Source organism: Caloenas nicobarica, chromosome 10, assembly GCF_036013445.1.
Source record: "Caloenas nicobarica isolate bCalNic1 chromosome 10, bCalNic1.hap1, whole genome shotgun sequence".
NCBI lineage: Eukaryota > Metazoa > Chordata > Aves > Columbiformes > Columbidae > Caloenas > Caloenas nicobarica.
Window position 1 is genome coordinate 2,221,302 of NC_088254.1, and position 17,588 is coordinate 2,238,889.

Here is a 17,588-nt window from a genome sequence, read left to right on the forward strand (position 1 = left end):
TGGGGATCTGGAGCTGGAGAAGAGGAGACTGAGGGGTGACCTCATTCATGGGGATCAATATGGAAAGGGGGAGTGTCAGGAGGACGGAGCCAGGCTCTTCTGGGTGACAACCAGCGATAGGACAAGGGGCAATGGGCGCAAACTGGAACACAGGAGGTTCCACTTAAATATGAGGGGAAACTTCTTCCCGGTGAGGTTGCCAGAGCCTGGCCCAGGCTGCCCAGGGAGGCTGTGGAGTCTCCTTCTCTGCAGACATTCCAACCCGCCTGGACACCTTCCTGTGTAACCTCATCTGGGTGTTCCTGCTCCGGCGGGGGGATTGCACTGGATGAGCTTTCGAGGTCCCTTCCGACCCCTGACGTTCCGTGATTTGCAGGAGTTGAAGGACCTTTTAGACGACAAAAACCCCGTTAACACGCAGACACGCCGCACCGGCCGTCCCGCGCTGGCCACGGCCAGGTCCCCGCTGACACTCCGTGGTTCCGTGTGCCCTGCCCACCCTCCTCACGCCCGCTCCCGCCCCCGGGGCCCGGCTCCCCCGCGGCGGGCAGAGCTGCCGGCCGCCCCGCACACGGCCCCGCCGCCCCCGCTCCCGCCACTCGGGGCACCGGGCGGGAGCCGGCGAGCGGCGGTGACGTCACTACGCACGGGGCGGGGGGGGAGGGGGGAAGAGGAGCGCAACGCGCCTGCGCGGCGGGTGGGCGTGGCGCGGCGCGCGCCTTTGTTTGGGGCGCGGTTTCCCAGGCTGCCCCGCGCGGGGGGCGGGGCGGGCGCGGGCCCGCGGGGTCAGTCAGAGCGCGGCGGCCACAGAGGCGGGCGGACGGACGCACGGACACGGACATACGGACACACACACACGGACACACGGACACGGCCCGGCCGCGGCGAGCCTGAGCGCAGGATGATAAACACCCAGGACAGGTGCGGGGAGGCGGCGGCGCCACCGCCGGGCCCGCCCGCCGCGGCCTGAGCGCCCCGCGGAGCGGCCGCCGGGCCCGGGCTGCGGGTGGAGGCCGGGACGGGGGGAAACGGGGGATTTGTCGCCTCTCCCGGGTTAAAATCTCCAGCGGGGCGGCCCTTCTGCCCACCCCCCCCCACCGGGGGGGTGTTGGGCTGGGGGGGGCGTCACCTCCGCGGGTGTCTGAGGAGATTCGTGCTAATGAGCCTCTTGCTAATGAGCGTTTCGCGCCCGGGAGGGGCCGCGTCTCCCCCCGCAGCCCCAGGGAACGCTGATCTTTTTCCTGGCCGCTCGGTTATCATGAACTTACACCATTTGGGGTTTTTTTTCTCAGCTGACCAAATTATCTCGCGTGTCTCTGCCTTGTTTAGAGGCCGAAAAGTGTCATTTCCTGAGCCTCTAGATAAGCGTCTGTAGAAACCATCCTTGTTTCTTGGCCGCTGCGTGTCTGTAGATGCCTGAGCCGTGCTCTTATTTACAAGTTGCTTTTTAAACCAGGTTCCTTAATATACGACTTGCGGTGGCTGGCAGCGTGATATTATTATGGGCGAAGCGCAACAGCATCTCAAAAGCCTATTTTGAAGAGGGGCAAAAAAAAGAAAACAAGGAAAAAAACTTCATTTTTGTAGTGCCAAGGGAGCTGCGAGGATCCTTCCATCTGATCGAAACGCCAAAAAGCAAGAAAAAGCGCGGGTTTTAGCCCCCAAATGGGTTGTTGTGAGGGCAGGGCTGGCTGCAGGTGCTGTGGAAGAGCCGCGGGGTGCAGGAGTTGCCGACTTGTCCTTTGCGCTGCCCAGGGACGGGACACGGGCTTGAGATGGCTGGAATCTTAGAGAGTTAAAATTATACCCGCCGGCTGAAAACAAACACGCGCTTCCAGCTCCTGTTTCAGGCAGGGATCCGTCAAGAGGCTTTTGCTCGGGAGTTTCTTCAGGGAAAAGCCCTTGGTGATCTAAATGCACCTTAATCTCAACCAAGCTGCTGGAAAGCGGCTTCTCCAAAGAGCAGAGAGGGCAGAAGGGAGCACATTCCTAATTTTTAAGCTATAAAGAGGCCTCGGGGAGCAGAGTCGCTGGTGCATGGATGCACGAAGGGCTCAGACTTTGTCGGGCGCTCACACGAACTTCTTCCCAAGGTGCTAATGTGCATCTGGAGGAAGCAAAACCCCGTTTAATTTCTGTTCCTTGTGCCAGACGGCACCGTCTTGCTCTGGGGACTCCCCCCAAGTTTTGGGGCTGGCCCACAGGTCTTGGCTAAGCCGGGCTTAGCAGCTGAAGGGGTTTTGTGTTTTGACTTCTGCATGTGCCAGAGGAAGCAAAACTGGGAAGTGCCTTGAAGTGCTTTGCATGTAAACTACAGCCCGTCTCTTTTTTTTTTTTTTTTTTTTGGTATTTTTTCCCACAACTACACTTCATTATCCAGCTTCTCGATGCCTTGGCGGCGAGTTGGAGGGAGCTATCAATAGTACATTGTTGGCCGGGGGGGTGGTGAGGGAGGAGGGAAGGGAGTAACAAAGCTGCCAACAGCTTTCTGGGGGTGGGGAAGTGCAGAGCAAAGTGCTTTGTCATGGCTCTGCACATCCACTACTCTGAAATACACACTGCTCCATTGATACCCTGCGAGAGGAGGGACCGAATCCACACAAAACACCACCGAGCAGTTGCTCTGGCTATTCCTGGGGTGCTTAAATGCCTCCCCTCCAAGCAGAGGCTGCTCTAGGCTACGGCAACGCTGCTGAAAAGCTCGGAGGAGGAGGAAATATATAGAGGAAAAATATTCGTGTTTCCTGAGTATTTTGGTGTGAGGTGGCGAGCTGAGATCTTAGCAAATTCCGCCCGCGCCGTAACTGTGAGGTATTTTTTTTGGCGTTCAGAAATGCCAGGTTTTGGCGGTTCACTTGCAGACGTTCCAGCGTCCTGCGGAGGCGGCTCAGGTGGTTCCCAGAGTGTGGTTTGGTCCTCGGTCTTGGATATTTCAGCATGTCTCCCTTGCAGAGAGGGATTAGAGCAGAAAAAGTCTTGGGAAACAGCTCCAGTGAGAAATTTTAGGACAGACAGTAAGTTGTCAATACATCTCCAGCATCTGTCTCTTATAGCCTTATTTCTCACTCCGTGTGCTTATTGAAAACCCTTTATTTTGGTGGTGTTTCCATAGCTTTGTGCTGGCGCGGTTCGTAATGGGAGCGCTGGGGAGCAACTGGTTTCTCGGCGTCGCTTTTGCAGGCTTTGTTGGAGGAATATTGTTGCTGTGCCTCGGCAAAGAGCTTCTGTGGCACCGCTAGAGGAAGCGATGCTCCAGGAGTGAAGTAATCTGCTTTCGTTAAGTTTCTAAAAGCAGATATTAAAGTATGTGTTCAAAGCGATCCTGAAAGACCTTGCGTAGGACATCCAAACAAACTTAGAAACTGCAAGGGAAACTTAATTTCTTGCTCTTAAAAGTAGATCTGTGGGGCGCGCTTGTAAACTTTAGGGTTTGAGTGAAGGATGCGTGTATGACATTGCATATGAAAATGTCAACTCGGGCGTTGTAGAGCGTGTTGCAAAAATACCTGAAGAATCGGCCCATTTTTGCTCCTCCTCATTTTGAAAGTGTGAAACTGAAGCCTCCTCCTGCGGGGTCCTGTTGTATTTGCAGAAGGTGTGTGCTGGTCTGGCCGCGCATCCCCCCCGTTAGCACCAGGTTGCTCGGCGCTCACGCCGCGTTCCCGGCCGCAAAGCCCCCTCCTCCGTTCCCAACAAAACGCCGCCGACACGACGTGGGCAGCGACTTTTCAATGTGGATATCGGGGCTCTAAAGCCTCCGACGCGCGGGGATACGAGTGGTGTGGGGTGGTGAGGAGCTGTAGCGTCTGAAACGTGATTCCTACCTATGTAACCTTGTTTTTTTCTCTCTCTTTTTTTTTTATCTTGCAGTAGTATTTTACCTTTGAGTAACTGTCCCCAGCTGCAGTGCTGCAGGCACATCGTTCCAGGGCCTCTGTGGTGCTCCTGATGCCCCTCACCCACTGTCGAAGATCCCCGGTGGGCGAGGGGGTGGCAGGGATCCTTCTCTTTCAGCTCTGGTCTACAAGGTGAGAAAGATCTCGTGTCTAAATAACGACCTGTACCCGCGTCGCAACTGCGTTCGGTTTCTTTCGTGGTCTGATGGGAATAAATGCAAACAACTTCAGGGTAAGAAGTGGGAGAACGCTTAATTTTTCAGCGACAGTTAATTTTTGGCTTAAGTATCACCTATTTATTAAGAAATCGGAGACCTTTCTCTCAAAGGTGCGCAGCAAATAATTCACTAGCCCTGTTCCCAGAGGCCTGTTTCAGCTATTGTACGTGGGGCCAGGATTATCAAAACATCAAACAACTTCTTAAAAGTCTTGCAAGAAGCGGGAAGCAGAAAGGTAAAATGCCGAGAACAGTTGATAAGCTCCTTCCTGTGCCCTGGTCCGGAAAAACAGAACTGTCAGCGTCTGAACTGACGCACGGAGGAAGTCGCGGCTTCACCGAGGTGCGGAGTTGGCGACTGCCTCGCAAACGGGGACATTTCTGGAACACGGACACCGGCTGAAGCAGATCGGGGAGGCTTTGTACCTGCAGACACTTGCTCAGGAGCACGTGGAGCTGCGCAGCTCTTGGTTTGGTGTTTTTTTTGGCCTCTTCACTCTACAGGGTCTTTCCTTCCACACGAGGAGACCTGGCTGGTCCTTGCTGAGGAGTAACAGGCGCTCATGTTGTGTTACGGGGGGAAAACATCTGCCTGTCTCCCTTTTGGGACACGGGGTTGCTCTCCCACACACCGGGGAGGGAAGCGCCATCGGATCAGGCAGCCTAAGGTTCTGCTCAGCTCACAAATTTGACTGCTCACACAGGGGTGTTGTCATAGGTGTTAGGCTTGATTTTTAATTACCCTGTGGGAGGCACACAGTGATGAAAAGATACAGAGACTTTTGGGTCACAGCAACCAAAGTCTCCGCTTGAAATTGGTGAGAGAACCACAGACCTCACGGCTGCTTCCAGAGGCCTTTTCTTTAATGCAGCCTCGGTGAATTTTTAGCACGCGCCTCACCCGCTTACCTTGTGAATAAATGTCACCCTCTGTTGCCTCTTAATAATAATGTAACGTCGGCTTAATGCCATCGAGTTGAATTGTCACAAGTGGTACAAAATCCAGAGAAGCAGCGGAGAGGTAGGAAAATTGCACAATGGGCTTCCTGACAGATAACAAAGATACATAATTGGCTTCAAGAGGGGCTCAGGACAACTAATTAATTCCCTCAGGGAAGGGATAAGAAATAAAGGACCCTGCACCTTGAACTCCTGCTTTGCTGTGCCTTGGACCAGGCAAGGGCCAAAGGCAGAAAACAGGCTCAACGTAGAAAAAAAAAGTCACAGTTTGGAGGTTTTGAAGGGTTTGGCTTCAGTATGGCCTCGAAGATTTTGGCGGTGGCGTGTGGGCAGGGGGGATGTCACCTGCGAGCCGCACCTTGGAAACACGGCTGTGATTCTTTCTGGGTCAGAAAATCAACCCCTTCTGTAACGGCACATCCCAGAGCAGGGGGGCTGGGTTGTGAGTGCTTTAAAATCCAACCCCAGACGGGGGTTCCTGGGACTCTGCCCCTCTCAAATCCTGCTGGAGTTGGACCGGGCTGAGATTTTCAGCCAGCGAGCTCCGCCGTGACCTGGAAAGGCACCCGGGCCCAAAAGCTTCGGTACTTTTTCCAGCTGTATCAGCTGCTCTGGTTCAAGGGGTGACCTTTCCCTGTGCAACCGCACTATCGATTCGGCAGCTGGGGCTCACCGTGGTCCTTGAGATTTTTGTGTTAAGAGCAAAGGAGTTTTACTGGAGCTGGGAAGGCAGCGGTGATCAGCGGTTGTGTGAACGGACATGCTCTGGCTGGCAAACTTGGCAGGATCCTGCAGGTGCAGCACATGCCAGCGCGGGTTTCTCGAGTCGCTTGGCCGTGGTGGATCATAACATCCTCTGTTCGGACGCTGCCAAGGCGCCGGGGCTGCCCCCGTCCTTCTCGGGACATCAGAGCTTGGAAAATGGAATTGTAACCAAGTGGAAGCTGCTCCTTGCGGCTCGACTTCCCTGAAACGGAGCCCGAGGCTGGAGAGCTGGTGGTTTCGGCAGCTGCCTATAAAAGAGAACCTGGTGGGGTTTTTTTTCTTCCCCACAGGGATTTTGCAGGGGTTGAACTAAACCCCAACGTTTGTTGCGTAAACAGGATTTTGCTTTCAGCAGCTTCCCGAGAATTCTGAGCTGCTGCTTCACAGGAACAGCTTCTCACCCCAGCATCTTGCTGGCTGGATGTCTAGAAATCAAATATCAGCTGCTCAAGATGGGCTGTGGAAATGTAATTCCCACCGAACCGGGGGAACTGGTTCTCTTAATCTCTGCGGTTTCGCTGCCTTTGGTTCGTGGGCTGTCGCGTTCGGGGGCTGTGAAGTGGCAAAGCCTCGGCCGGTTTGGAGCGCGGGGTGATGCTCCTGGTGACACGAGGGCCAAGCCAGACGGCTCCCAAAGCTTCTCCCTCCTGTCACGGGCTCCCCCTCCCGTGTGTCGCTCCCAGCTGCTTTTCTCAACTTCCTCGCTATGTTTTTGTTTTCGTGAAGTATAAGAAAAGCATCTGTGAGCTTTTCTGGAGAGGAGGATCTTTGCTGAAGCAGAGATGCGTTCTGCACAGCAACAACTGTCAAAGGCTCCTAGAAACTGGAGGATGTGCAATAATCCCCTTGTTGGTGTTTTTTTGGGTTGTTTTTGTTTTCTGTAGCACGGAGCTCTCACTGAGCTCAGATCTAACTCTTGCGGGTGGCTTTAGCAGCAGCAAGCCTGACTTAACTTGGGCAGCTGCCTGTGACTTCCTTCATGCACTTGGCTTAAAACTGGAGTAAAACCTGACAGCGGGCGCGACCACAAAAAACTTCTTTCAAACTCTGTGAATAAACTTATTTCCTACAGGATATTTATTCTGATGAAGTGTAAACTTGTTTTTCAGCTCAGCTTTGTGGGCTTTAAACAAATGGTGGCTTCCTCTGCTCCGCCAGCGTTAACATACTTGACGGCGTCTTCCTTGTCACAATAGTGAAACCACAAGGGATTTATTTTAATATATGTGGTTATAGGAATTAAAGCACCGGCACACAGCCTTGAGGAGCCTCAAAAGGTTCTCGGAGATATTTTTTCTGAACCAGCAATGCTTTTAATAGCTTAAAATACCTACAAGAAAAGATCAGCTTGAAAGGAGCGATTTTGGAGTTTTCTACCCTCTGACTGGGCACTGTTGGCTGGGATGTGTTTGTAAATGTTTCTTCACTGCAGATCCAAACAGAACTAAGTTTTCTTTGCTGTCCTGGCTCCCTGTGTGTGCCACGGTCACAGATGAGTATTTGGAGTTTCCCTGTGCCCTTCGGAGCTTTGCAGGTGACTTTGTAAATGTGAGTCTGTGTGCACCAGCCTGTACGGAGCAGTCGGGACAGCTCACCCTCCGCTGCCGACAGCGGCGACACCGTGGAACTGCAGGAATTTCTTGGATGTTTCGCTGGGGCTCCTTGCAGCGAAATGTGGAAATCGTTCCTGGGCAAACCGGCTGCCTGGAAAAATTGTCCGGAGGAGGAATGGAGCTTAACCACGAAATGGTTTTCTAGGAACAGCGGAGCTGAGCAGGAGGTCTCTGTGCGGTTGTGGTCTCTGGAAAAGGCATTGTCACAATCTCCGTATCTCTGTAGCTTCTGTCGCTTTTGGGATCCTCTGTGCTTTGTATTTTATAGAATCGTTTCAGTTGGAAGAGACCCTCAGGATCATCGAGTCCAACTATAACCCAACTCCAGCACTAACCCATGTCCCTGAGAACCTCATCTAAACACCTTTTAAACCCCTCCAGGGATGGTGACTCCACCACTTTCATTTTCTTCCCTTAAACCAGTTGGCTGTAAAATCTGGGAAAGCAATTTGTGGGCATCCCTTAAACATAAAGACCATGTTCAGGGTTGGGGATATAACAAAGTTGGTGAGACTGTGGCAGCAGATGCTCCGGTTCATGAACCGCCCTCCAAAGATGCGGCTGGGACCTGCAGTGAATGAACAGACTCGCTACCTAGATATTTAATATAATGTAAATTTGCAAAACTGCATTGCTTTGAACAGGAAAATGTGACTAGACAATCACTCCGAGGTCTGAGCACTCATTGTGGTGTGTGTCCCGAAGAGGGAAAAGTATGATGTTTGTAGTAATTTGCCATTTGTATCCCTCTAGTTATACTCCCCTGGCTGTTTATAATGCAGGACTTTACTTTTTTTGTTCTTTATTTTTGTGTTCGGTTAGAACAAAACAAAGTACTCCAGGTGGTTCAGAACAATAGCTCTGAACCTTTTGCGCTTGTGTAGAGCTCTGCGGCTCGGACACGAACCTCGGTGAGCTACGGCGAGTCTCCCGCTGGCAGCTTTAGTCTGTGATTCTGGATTTACAGGGCTGGTCCTTACTCAGGAGGGCGCTCCCATTGAAAACACCATCCCTTTGCATGCTCATTTAAGCACGGTTGCTCACCGTTTTTTAATCTACAGTCTCCTGGATAGTTTTCTTTACCCCTGAACCGTGTTTCATGAGCTCTCCTCCCTCCCCGGCGCAGGACGAGAAGATCACTGTTAACCAAGATGTCCCGGTGCACGAAGGGAAGCCTCATCTTGTCCACTTCCAGTACAAGGTCACAGAGGTGAAAACCTCCTCCTGGGATGCCGTGCTCTCTAATCAGAGCCTCTTCGTGGAAATCCCGGATGGATTATTAGCCGATGGAAGCAAAGAAGGGTAAGTTCGGCAACCCAGAGCTCAAGCCACGGGCTCTGGTCCTGCTCTGTGTATCTGAACTCTGTCCTTACTCCTGTGTCCTCCTGTCAGTCCTCCTTATATATTTTCCTTCCCCTCAGATGGGTTCCTGTTTTTTCAGTCCCTATGCTAATGAAAAATAAGCAACAGATTTGCCTGCTTTGGTATGGAAAAATCTACAAGCCTCTCTCCATTTTTTTGTTCTGCTGGCCACTTGGCAAGCTTCTTTTGGCGGCCGTTTTCCTCTTTTTTTCAAGGGGACAAAAAAATAAACCTCCATTATATTGATGCGCTCCTCATCAGTAGGTGGATCTGCGCTTGGAGTGCGGCCACGCAGGCGCCAGGCTGTGCCAGAGCCTCTGGTTTCTCTCTGTTGGCAGAACCGGGCGGTGTTTTGTCCAGACAGCTCTGCTCTGGGAAGGCTGTGTAAACGCAGCTTCCAGAGCAGCTCCCGCTGCCAAGCGCTCCCAGCTTCACCGAGTCCTCTGCGAGCTCACCCGAGTCCTCCTAAACCTCCCAGTAGGCTTCATCCATCAATTACACAAGCTAATTAAGGAAAAAAACCTCATTAGGCACCGTCAGTAAGTGCCAGTATTCTCGCTGTCTCACATTTGACTCCGAGTCCAGGTAAAGGTTTGTATAATTTCTGCAGTCGGCCCATAAATCCTTCAGCTGTCCGAGTTCCTAGGGAGCGGAATCTTCTGGGAGGGGATTTACCCGCCTTTGTCACTGTGACTTAAAGCGCAGTTCCCCAAGATTATTTTGAGCTGCATAAAACAGCCTTGGAGAGGCTATAATTAAAATAATTCATTACCGCATTAACAAAACCCTTGCAAACTTAATTTCCCTGCCTTCTCTCCTGTCCCTTCTTTTTTTCCCATCCTGTCCCCTTTTCTTTTCCTCTCCCACATCCTGTCCCCTTTTCTTTTCCTCTTTCTCTCCCGTCCCTTCACTTTTTTCCCCCATAAAGCACAAAACTTGCGGATCCCCCTGTGTATGTTGTGGCCTGGCCGGGGACCAGCTGCGGTTTTCAGCTCCTGTACAAACCCCGGGCTGGTGTGACGGGTGCGGGGACAGTGACCCGCGGGTGACTGCCAGCTCGTGGCTGCGCAGGGCCGGACAGTGCGGCAGGAAGCCCATTGTTCCAGCACCCATTGTTCGCTGGAAGGGGCTGTAAACAAGGGATCTCTCTGCCCAAAAACATCGGAACAGTTGATAATGCTCTGAGGCTTCCTCAGGCCAGGACTTCCTATCGCTGATGTTCCTTTGTCTTCTTCCTCCTTGGCAGGTTATCAGCACTGCTGGAGTTTGCCGAAGAAAAAATGAAAGTAAACTACGTCTTTATTTGCTTCAGAAAAAGCAGAGAAGACAGAGGTGAGAACTCGCCCCCGCTGTCAGGTTTGCTCCCTCGATCTAAACCGGCGCTGCTGAACCCGTACTAAAGTCTGGTAATCCCGAGGCCAGGCTCAGTAGACGCTGCCTACTGCAGGGAATGTTACATGCGTCGTTTTCCTAGTGTTCTTACAAAGTAGAAATAGGTTCTTATGGAGAAAATAAACCCTTTCTTGAGACAGAGAGAGGGAGTAGTTCTGGTTTCTGCAGCAGGTAGGCTTTGCTGTCCTGCCGTTAAATAATTGCTAGTACTCCCGTGGAAAGCGGCTCCTGAGCAACCTGGAGCATTTTACTGTCCAGAAATCGGTGACTGTTTCACCTTTGGTGAGGAGTGATGGTCTGAATTTGATACCAGGCTTCTGGGATTTGGAAGGAGAAACCAGGGAGAGGTTATTACACGGGAAATGACCTCTTGTAGCTTGTTGCCCTGATGTTCAGCTGCTATTTAAAGATCTCCTGGCACTTTTGCCCTTCCTAGACCTCCAGGTAATCCTGACCCTGGCGCTAGACGCTTTGGCTTAAGGAGGCTGCATTAGGATCTAAAGATAGATGTGTCGGAGGAGTGATTACAGCACGGAAGTTGGAGGAGATTTGTGCTGAGGTTCCGAGCTGTGGATGTGTCACTTTAAATCCTCCGAGACACAGGCGAGTAACCAAGCGATCGCCATGGCAGGAGTAATTCAAACCTCAATTCTAATTTTACTCTGCTGCTTCGCAAGCTGCAGCGTCTCCTCTGAAACAAAGCACGTTATCAGAGCTAAGCTGTGCTGAGTCCGCAAAGATGTCACTCCCTGGTACGATGCCAGGAATAATTTCCAGATTAAGTTCTTGCCATCGTGTCACTGTGACCGCAGGTTGCACAGGTAACCCCCGCAGCGGCTGCTCACAGGAGACACCTGATACTGGGGTTTGTTTTTAAAAACGGGCTCTTGGACTGGGCTTATGAGTTCTGGAGTGCTCCAGATCCTGGGTCCTTGTCTGTGCAGCTGGAATTTCAGCGCTGTCTTGAAAAATACGTAGGTGCTTCTCCATGTGGCTGGACGCTGATTGCCACAGGATGCTGTAGGGATGAGATGTGGCACCGGGGTCACCTCATGGACCACAGGGAAGCAATCGCTTCGTTACAAGTGAGGATGCATCTTGTCGCTGCATCGTGTAACCTTGTCTGACTGAAACAAGGTGTGTGGGCGCTTCTGGAGTCACCCCGCTCAGGATTTCCGTGCGTAACCCGCGGTGGCTTTCCTGGGGGAGCTTCCACTGAGCTCCAGCTCCTCACAGACACACAAAATTTCTGCCTAGACCTGGAGTGAGGAGATTCCCATTTGCTGCTGTTTGACCCACTCACGGAGTGCTGAGAGCAGCCGCCGTGCAAGTACGGAATAAAAGCTAAAAGCTTGGGCGTGCTGCAGGCGCGTCCTGGCACCGCTGCTTCTGAGGGGCCGGCACAGCCATCGCGGGATAAATGGGGCCGAACCTGCTCTGCTGCACAACCCAAATCCCCCTCGCGCTTAGTGCAGCTGTGGTGAACGCAGGCAGAGATGGAACCACCTATTTAAGAGTGCTGTCGGGTTAAAAATGGTTTTTTCTGTGCAGGAAGCTCTGGATGTGCTCACAGAGGGCGTTCGGTGCCCTTGGATATTTGCGGCTTCTTGGGTGACGCAGGTAGGGAGGATTATTTGGTGGTAACCGGTTTCCTTCTCTTTGGTAGCTCCGCTCCTGAAGACATTCAGCTTCTTGGGCTTTGAAATCGTGCGGCCTGGTCACCCCTCGGTCCCGTCGCGGCCAGACGTGATGTTCATGGTGTACCCCCTGGAGCAGAACTCTTCCTCCGATGAAGAATAGCCGCAGCGGGGGACTCCAGCGTGACCCCAAAATGCTGTTGAGGGGAGAGGGGGCGACGCCTCCTTCCTCGAGGAAAGGGAAAACAAGCTTCTGTTGGACTGAAACCGCATTTCTCATTGTTAGGTTGGCCTGTGTATCCTCCGAGTTGACTATCTCATTGAAACGTGTTGCCTAGAGAACTATATATCCACATGTAATCACCAAATAGTAAAGGGAGGTGTTGAAGGGGCGCAGGAGCTCTGTTGGGGTGCGCGCCGGGCCGGGGAGCCCAGCGCCGGTGCAGCGGCAGCTCCTCCAAACCCGCCTGGTCCTTTCCCCGTGTGCGCTCATCTGACCCACTACTTTGGTTTTTATTTTATTTTTCACTCAGACTCTTAAATAGACGTCGTGTTTTGGGTGTTAGGAGGGAGGAGATGTGCTCAAGTTTAACCTTTAACACTACATCAAAACCCCCGCATGTCTCCACTTTGGGGCGACTGATGCTGTTTAAACTGGTCCTTTTTTTTTTTTTTTTTTTTTTTTCCTTTTTAAATTTCTTGCTCTTCCAGCTTTTGTTTTAAGCAGTCTTAACTCCGTTCGATGTTACCACCGCACTATCACAGCGTTCATTCAATAAAAGGGGCATTCGGATGAACTTCACTCAGCTGGGGCTGCTTTTTTGAGAGGAGCGGAGCCTCTGGTGCTGCTGCGGGCTCAGAGCAGCGATACCTCTGCTCGGGGGGGACGTTTCCTTCCTGCTGGCCGTGCGACGGTCCCAAAGAGCCAAAAACCCGACGCCTTCAGCCCAGGGATGGGGCTGGAGCTGTCGCTTCTCCTTCCTCCTCCCCTTCCCAAAGAGATGATCTCGAACCTTGAGACACCGAGTTGTATCCAAACCAAAGGGAGTTGCGTGCAGGGGCAGGTGTGGATGGTGGTGCTCCCAGTCAGTCCCAGTCCCGGTAAGATGCTCTCCCAGTCCCGTGGGATGCTCTCGCAGTCTGGGGCTTTCCCGCTGCGCTGGCCGGAGCTCGTGTTCCACCCCGGCCCCTGCTGCCGCTGGTGAAGGAGGTCGTGCTCTTGTCCCCGGGCTGTCCCCTGCCTGCAGGAGGGTGTCTCTGGAAGCTACTCACGTGTGGCCTTATCCTCGTATGCGTTGTTGTGCTCTCACCCTTCTGGAGAGGGTTTTTTCAAGCAGCTGAAGCGGAGCCATTCCACAACCCTCACGGTCGGCGCGTCCTGTTTGGGGGAGAGAGGTGGGGCTGGGATACGAATTGGTGTGAATAAATCATCTTAAAGTTTGTGTCTCTTTTCCCTCCTTCCCCTCGAAAGAAATCAAAGGGCTGGGGGCTCTGCTCCTTCTTGAATAGTCTGGTTTAAAGTGGGAGCCTGGGCTGTGCTGCTGGGAATGTATTTACTGTGATTTGCTGTGCCCTGTGACGGGTATGACCCTCCCATCCTCTCCACACGCAGTGCAGAGACAGAGGAGGCGTCGCACCCATTCTCCGATTAAACCAACCCTGATTTCTAGTTCTGGCTTTTGAAAAGCCAAGTTTTATCCCTTCTTGGAGCTGGAGCTGCCTCAACCCCTTCCCTGGGCCAGGGATGTTTCTGCCACCGGTTCCTTCGCTGGCACATCCCGGGTGTGATGGAACCGCTTTGCTCCTTCTTTACCCGTCAGGTGGAAGGTCCCGGTCACAGGAATGTGATGCCAGGAGCAGCACATCTGCTTAAACCCTCAGACACCCCAGGGATGGGCACCCCCCACCCCCAAAAAATCACTGCCTGCAGCGTTTGGGGACAAAAGACCAGAACTGGGGGGAGCAGGAAGAAAAAGCCACCCTCACAGGTTTGTGATTGTCTCTTAAAAAGATTTATTCTCTCTCCTTGCCCGAATGTACAAAGGCAAGAAGAGTACAGTTTGTATATATATATATTTATATATATATATATATAAAAAAAACAAGGAACTTGGTAATAATGTACACTTTACAGAAGGGCAGAATCAGGAAGACTGAAATGAAAACCCAACACAGCAACGCCAATGGAAACGAGCTATAAACACCAATGGTTTGACGCCCTGGCCGGCCTGGGGGGGCACAGGGACCCCAGGCAGCGGTGACACCCCACGGGCAGGACCTGACCAGGAAACCCGAAAAAAGGTCAAACCTCAAACCTATTCTGCTGAAACCGTTGTTTCGTTTAACACCTAAAGGGAGATGCAACTGGGACCCAAGTGGGAAGGTGGGGAGCAGCCCTCGGACCCCCCCACGCCCCCTTCCACTGCCAGCGGAGCCGGCGGCCCCCACCCTGGCCATCCCCTCCGTGCCGTGGCTGCCCCGGCCGTGCCGGCTCTGCCGGCCCCCGAGGCCGGAGGTGGGAGCAGCCAGCGGGACCCCCAAACCCCCCTGCCCTGTCTCCGTCCCCGAGGGGCGCGCTGGGCCCGTCTCCTTGCCGAGACAACCAAGAGCGGAAGAAAAATGAGCAGAACGAGAGCGGCCGCCCCAGCGCTGAGCCCAGTGAGCGCCTCCTTTCCAACTGGGTAAAGCGGGATGGAGGGAAACGGAAGGGGAAGAAAACAAAACCCAAAACCAACAGCTTTCAAACAATTGCTTTTTACAGTATGTACAGAGCCCGGCGGGCAGAGCATCCCGGTACAGCCGCCCCTCGGGGCCGGGTGCGACACGGACACACGGACACAACCGAGACCGACGGCTCCCGGGCGGCGGGGGGAGCCGGGGCAGCCGGTGCTGCGGGGCCGAGGTAGCGTTGGCCTGGGGGGAGCCGCTGCGGGCGGGGCAGAGGACCAGAAAGCCCCTGTCCTCGGGCGGGGGGACCGGTGGCCTCGGCGCCTGGAGCCCCCAGCCCCGGTTCGGGGAACCAAGAGCTGGACGGGACCCGGCGTGGCCCCAGGTGCCTCTGACAGAGCCCGTGTGCTTGTTCCTGGCCGGGCTCTGCCCGCAGCCTGGGAAAGCCGATTGAAAAGCAGAAGGTGGATGCGAAGGGCGTCGCAGCTCTCGCCCCAAGCAGGGTGCGCTGCCCCGGGGTTTGGGGAGCGCTTTTTGGGGCGAGGGGGGGCAGGGGAAAGGCCGGGGGTTTGCAGAGTCACAGCTCAGAAACCAGCTCAAAAGCCGCGGGCAGGAGCTTCGGGCAGGTCTGGCCCGTGCAAGGCACTGGGGAGGGACCCTGGCAGGGGCTGAGCCCCCAGCCCCGGGGTGCGGGGGGGGCAGAGGCTGCTTTGCCGGGCCCAAGAGCAGCCCCCGGCTCCCCCAGCCCACCGCACCGGCCATCGCCCGCACACCGGCAGCTCCTGCCCACACACGGGTGCTGTGGGGTGCGGGAGCAGCCACGGAGCTGGGACAGGCTGCGCCCCACGTGCAGCACGTCCCCGTGCCCCCCCCGGCTGCCACCGGTCAGGGTGACACCCCCCAGCTCAAACCAGCCTCCCCAACGTGCCTGAGCCGGCGCTTCCCACCCCGAGCCGGTGAGTCCCGGCGAGACGCGGCCCCAGTCCCGCGGCGCTCGGCCCCAGCGCGAAGCAGCAGCTCGCAGAGACGCGGCGGGGTCCCAAATCCAGCGAGAAGCCTCAGTGCTTCCGTTTCCTCTTCATATGCACCAGGCGGGCGAGTCCCCTCCGTCCCGAGCGCTGGTGCCCAGTAGAATAAATATTTCCGCAGGTACCAGCTCGCCCACGCACCAAAGGGAGGGTGTGGAGGGGGGTCAGTGTGTGTCCGACGGGGGGGACAGGACAGAGTCTGCCTCAGATCACGGCAGGAACGTCAAGCGGAACAATTAACACCATTCAACTGATGTCTAACGAGTCTCCGGCGCTTCCCCATGTGAGCCAGTCACATGTCTCGTACAGCCCAGGCGTCCGGGCGCGTCATGTCCTGCCACGACCCAAGGGCACGTCAGCTCCCGCCGCCGCCAAACCCCAAACCCACTGTCCCCACGGGCACCCCCGGCCCGGCCACCTCCGCGGGGAGCAGGGTGGCCGTGCCGGGGGGACGGCCTTACCGGTCTCACCTCCGGGGAGGTGGGTACAGGGAGGGAGCGGAGCCTTGCTGGCTGGCGACGATGGCTGTGGAGGAGAGACCTGCGGAGGAGAAGCCACGTTAGGAGCTCCAGCCTGGGACAGGAGAGCCGGAAAGCGCTGGTTTTGGTCAAAGCAAAGCTCGGCACGACGGCTCACGCTGCCCAAAAGTGCCGGGGCAGGTTGGGTTCTCACCTGTTGCATAGGGCAGGTTGTACTGCGCCGGCAGCAGCGAGTACCCGAGGTGGTGGTGGTGGTGATGGGTGGAGAGCAGGCGCTGCGAGGGAGACGTGCGGGGCCGCTCTGTGCTCCTCTCTCCCCCGCCGGCTCCCCCGACGCTGCTGCAGCTCCCACCGCCCCCCACCACCCCGCAGCCGCCGCGGTCCCGCTCCTGAGACGTCTTCTCGCTTATCTGGAGAGGAGAAAGCAGACACAGGCTGAGGGATGCTACCTGCTACCCTGGGGCCATGCTGGGCACTCGGGCGGCCCCATGGGGATGATATTCCCCCGCTTCTTGCCCAAAACCAGGGTTTGCTGCCACTGTGTCATCCCAGCCCAGCCCAGGAGGAGCTCGTGACCCTGCACTGCTGTGGGATGGACACAGCTCCTGTGTCGCACCCGCCAGCTCCAGGGCTGGGGACAAGTGTCACCCAGTTGCTGCAGAGCCTGCAGGTTTGGCTCGTCCAGCCCAAAAGGGTTGTGCTGTGAGATGACTCCTCAGCCCCAGGATCCAGGGAGCATCTCGAAGCTCAAGGACAGAGCTGGCCAAAGCCAGCGCCTTCCTGACCCTCACCGTGGGCGATTTGCTCTTGTAGTGGCTGGCGTGCTGCTGCAGGATGTCCAGGGCCTTGGACTCCGAGCTGGATTTACAGCTGACGCTGGGGCTGGCTCGGGACTTGTCGCTGTCGTCGCTGCCGGACGCTTTGCTCCCGTACGGGGAGAAGGAGTAGCTGGAGGGGAGGTATGATCCTGGAGGAGAAAAAGCACTCAGGGCGTGAGGAACCTGCAGGCAGCACAGCCCTGACGTGTGCAAGGGGATGTCCCACTGCCACCCACCGCCCCGGCACGGGGACAGCAGAGAAGGGACGTCCCCGAGAGGAGCCCAGCTCCCTACCTGGGTAGTTCTGCATCATGACGGTGGGCATGGCCCGGTAGCTGGGGTGGTTGGGGTCGTAGGACTGGCTGTAGGAGTAGCCGTGCATGTAGGGGATGTAGGACTGATGCTGCGTGAGGGGTGAGGACACAGGGACGTGGACGCTGGGTCTGGGGTCCTTCCCCACCAGACGAGCCTCCTCGCCGGGGGTCAGCTTGCACTCGGAGCTGCCGCTCTCCTTCCCGTCCTCCTTGGACGCGGCTTCTTTGCTCCGATTCCTTTCTTCCTTCAACTTTCGGTCCCTCTCCTCTTTCCACCGCTCATCCTCGGTCTTGATGTCCGAGTACTTTGCTGGGTACACGTAGGTCCACATCCGCGGCTCAGCTTCCTGTAAGAATCAACCACCATCAGAGCAGCTGCCGCCCCCCAGCCCTGCCTGTCCCAAAACTTGCTGGATTTGGAGACCAGTGAACCCCACTCC

The 17,588-nt window shown here is 55.2% G+C and overlaps 2 protein-coding genes across 4 annotated transcripts in view; one reads left to right on the forward strand and one right to left on the reverse strand.

Moving 5' to 3' along the window:
* The first annotated feature begins 731 nt into the window (after positions 1–731).
* On the forward strand, positions 732–13,282 carry OAZ2 (ornithine decarboxylase antizyme 2). Its single transcript, XM_065641944.1, is given in 6 exon segments — positions 732–921; positions 3,871–3,946; positions 3,948–4,028; positions 8,578–8,753; positions 10,060–10,145; positions 11,872–13,282. Coding segments are annotated over 6 exon segments (573 nt in total). The 5' UTR covers positions 732–901; the 3' UTR covers positions 12,006–13,282.
* A 1,023-nt stretch (positions 13,283–14,305) lies between these two features.
* The window catches only part of ZNF609 (zinc finger protein 609), a 59,299-nt gene continuing 56,016 nt past the window's right edge, over positions 14,306–17,588 (reverse strand). For 2 of the 3 annotated variants that reach the window (XM_065641436.1, XM_065641435.1), the window contains exons 6-10: positions 17,129–17,495; positions 16,808–16,983; positions 16,210–16,426; positions 16,008–16,077; positions 14,306–15,871 (exon numbers count right to left, since the gene is read on the reverse strand). In XM_065641436.1, the coding sequence (XP_065497508.1) occupies positions 15,865–15,871; positions 16,008–16,077; positions 16,210–16,426; positions 16,808–16,983; positions 17,129–17,495 (837 nt within the window). In that variant the 3' untranslated portion in view covers positions 14,306–15,864. Of the gene's footprint in view, positions 15,872–15,998; positions 16,078–16,209; positions 16,427–16,807; positions 16,984–17,128; positions 17,496–17,588 lie in introns of all 3 variants that reach the window. The other variant, XM_065641437.1, reaches the window with a different exon arrangement.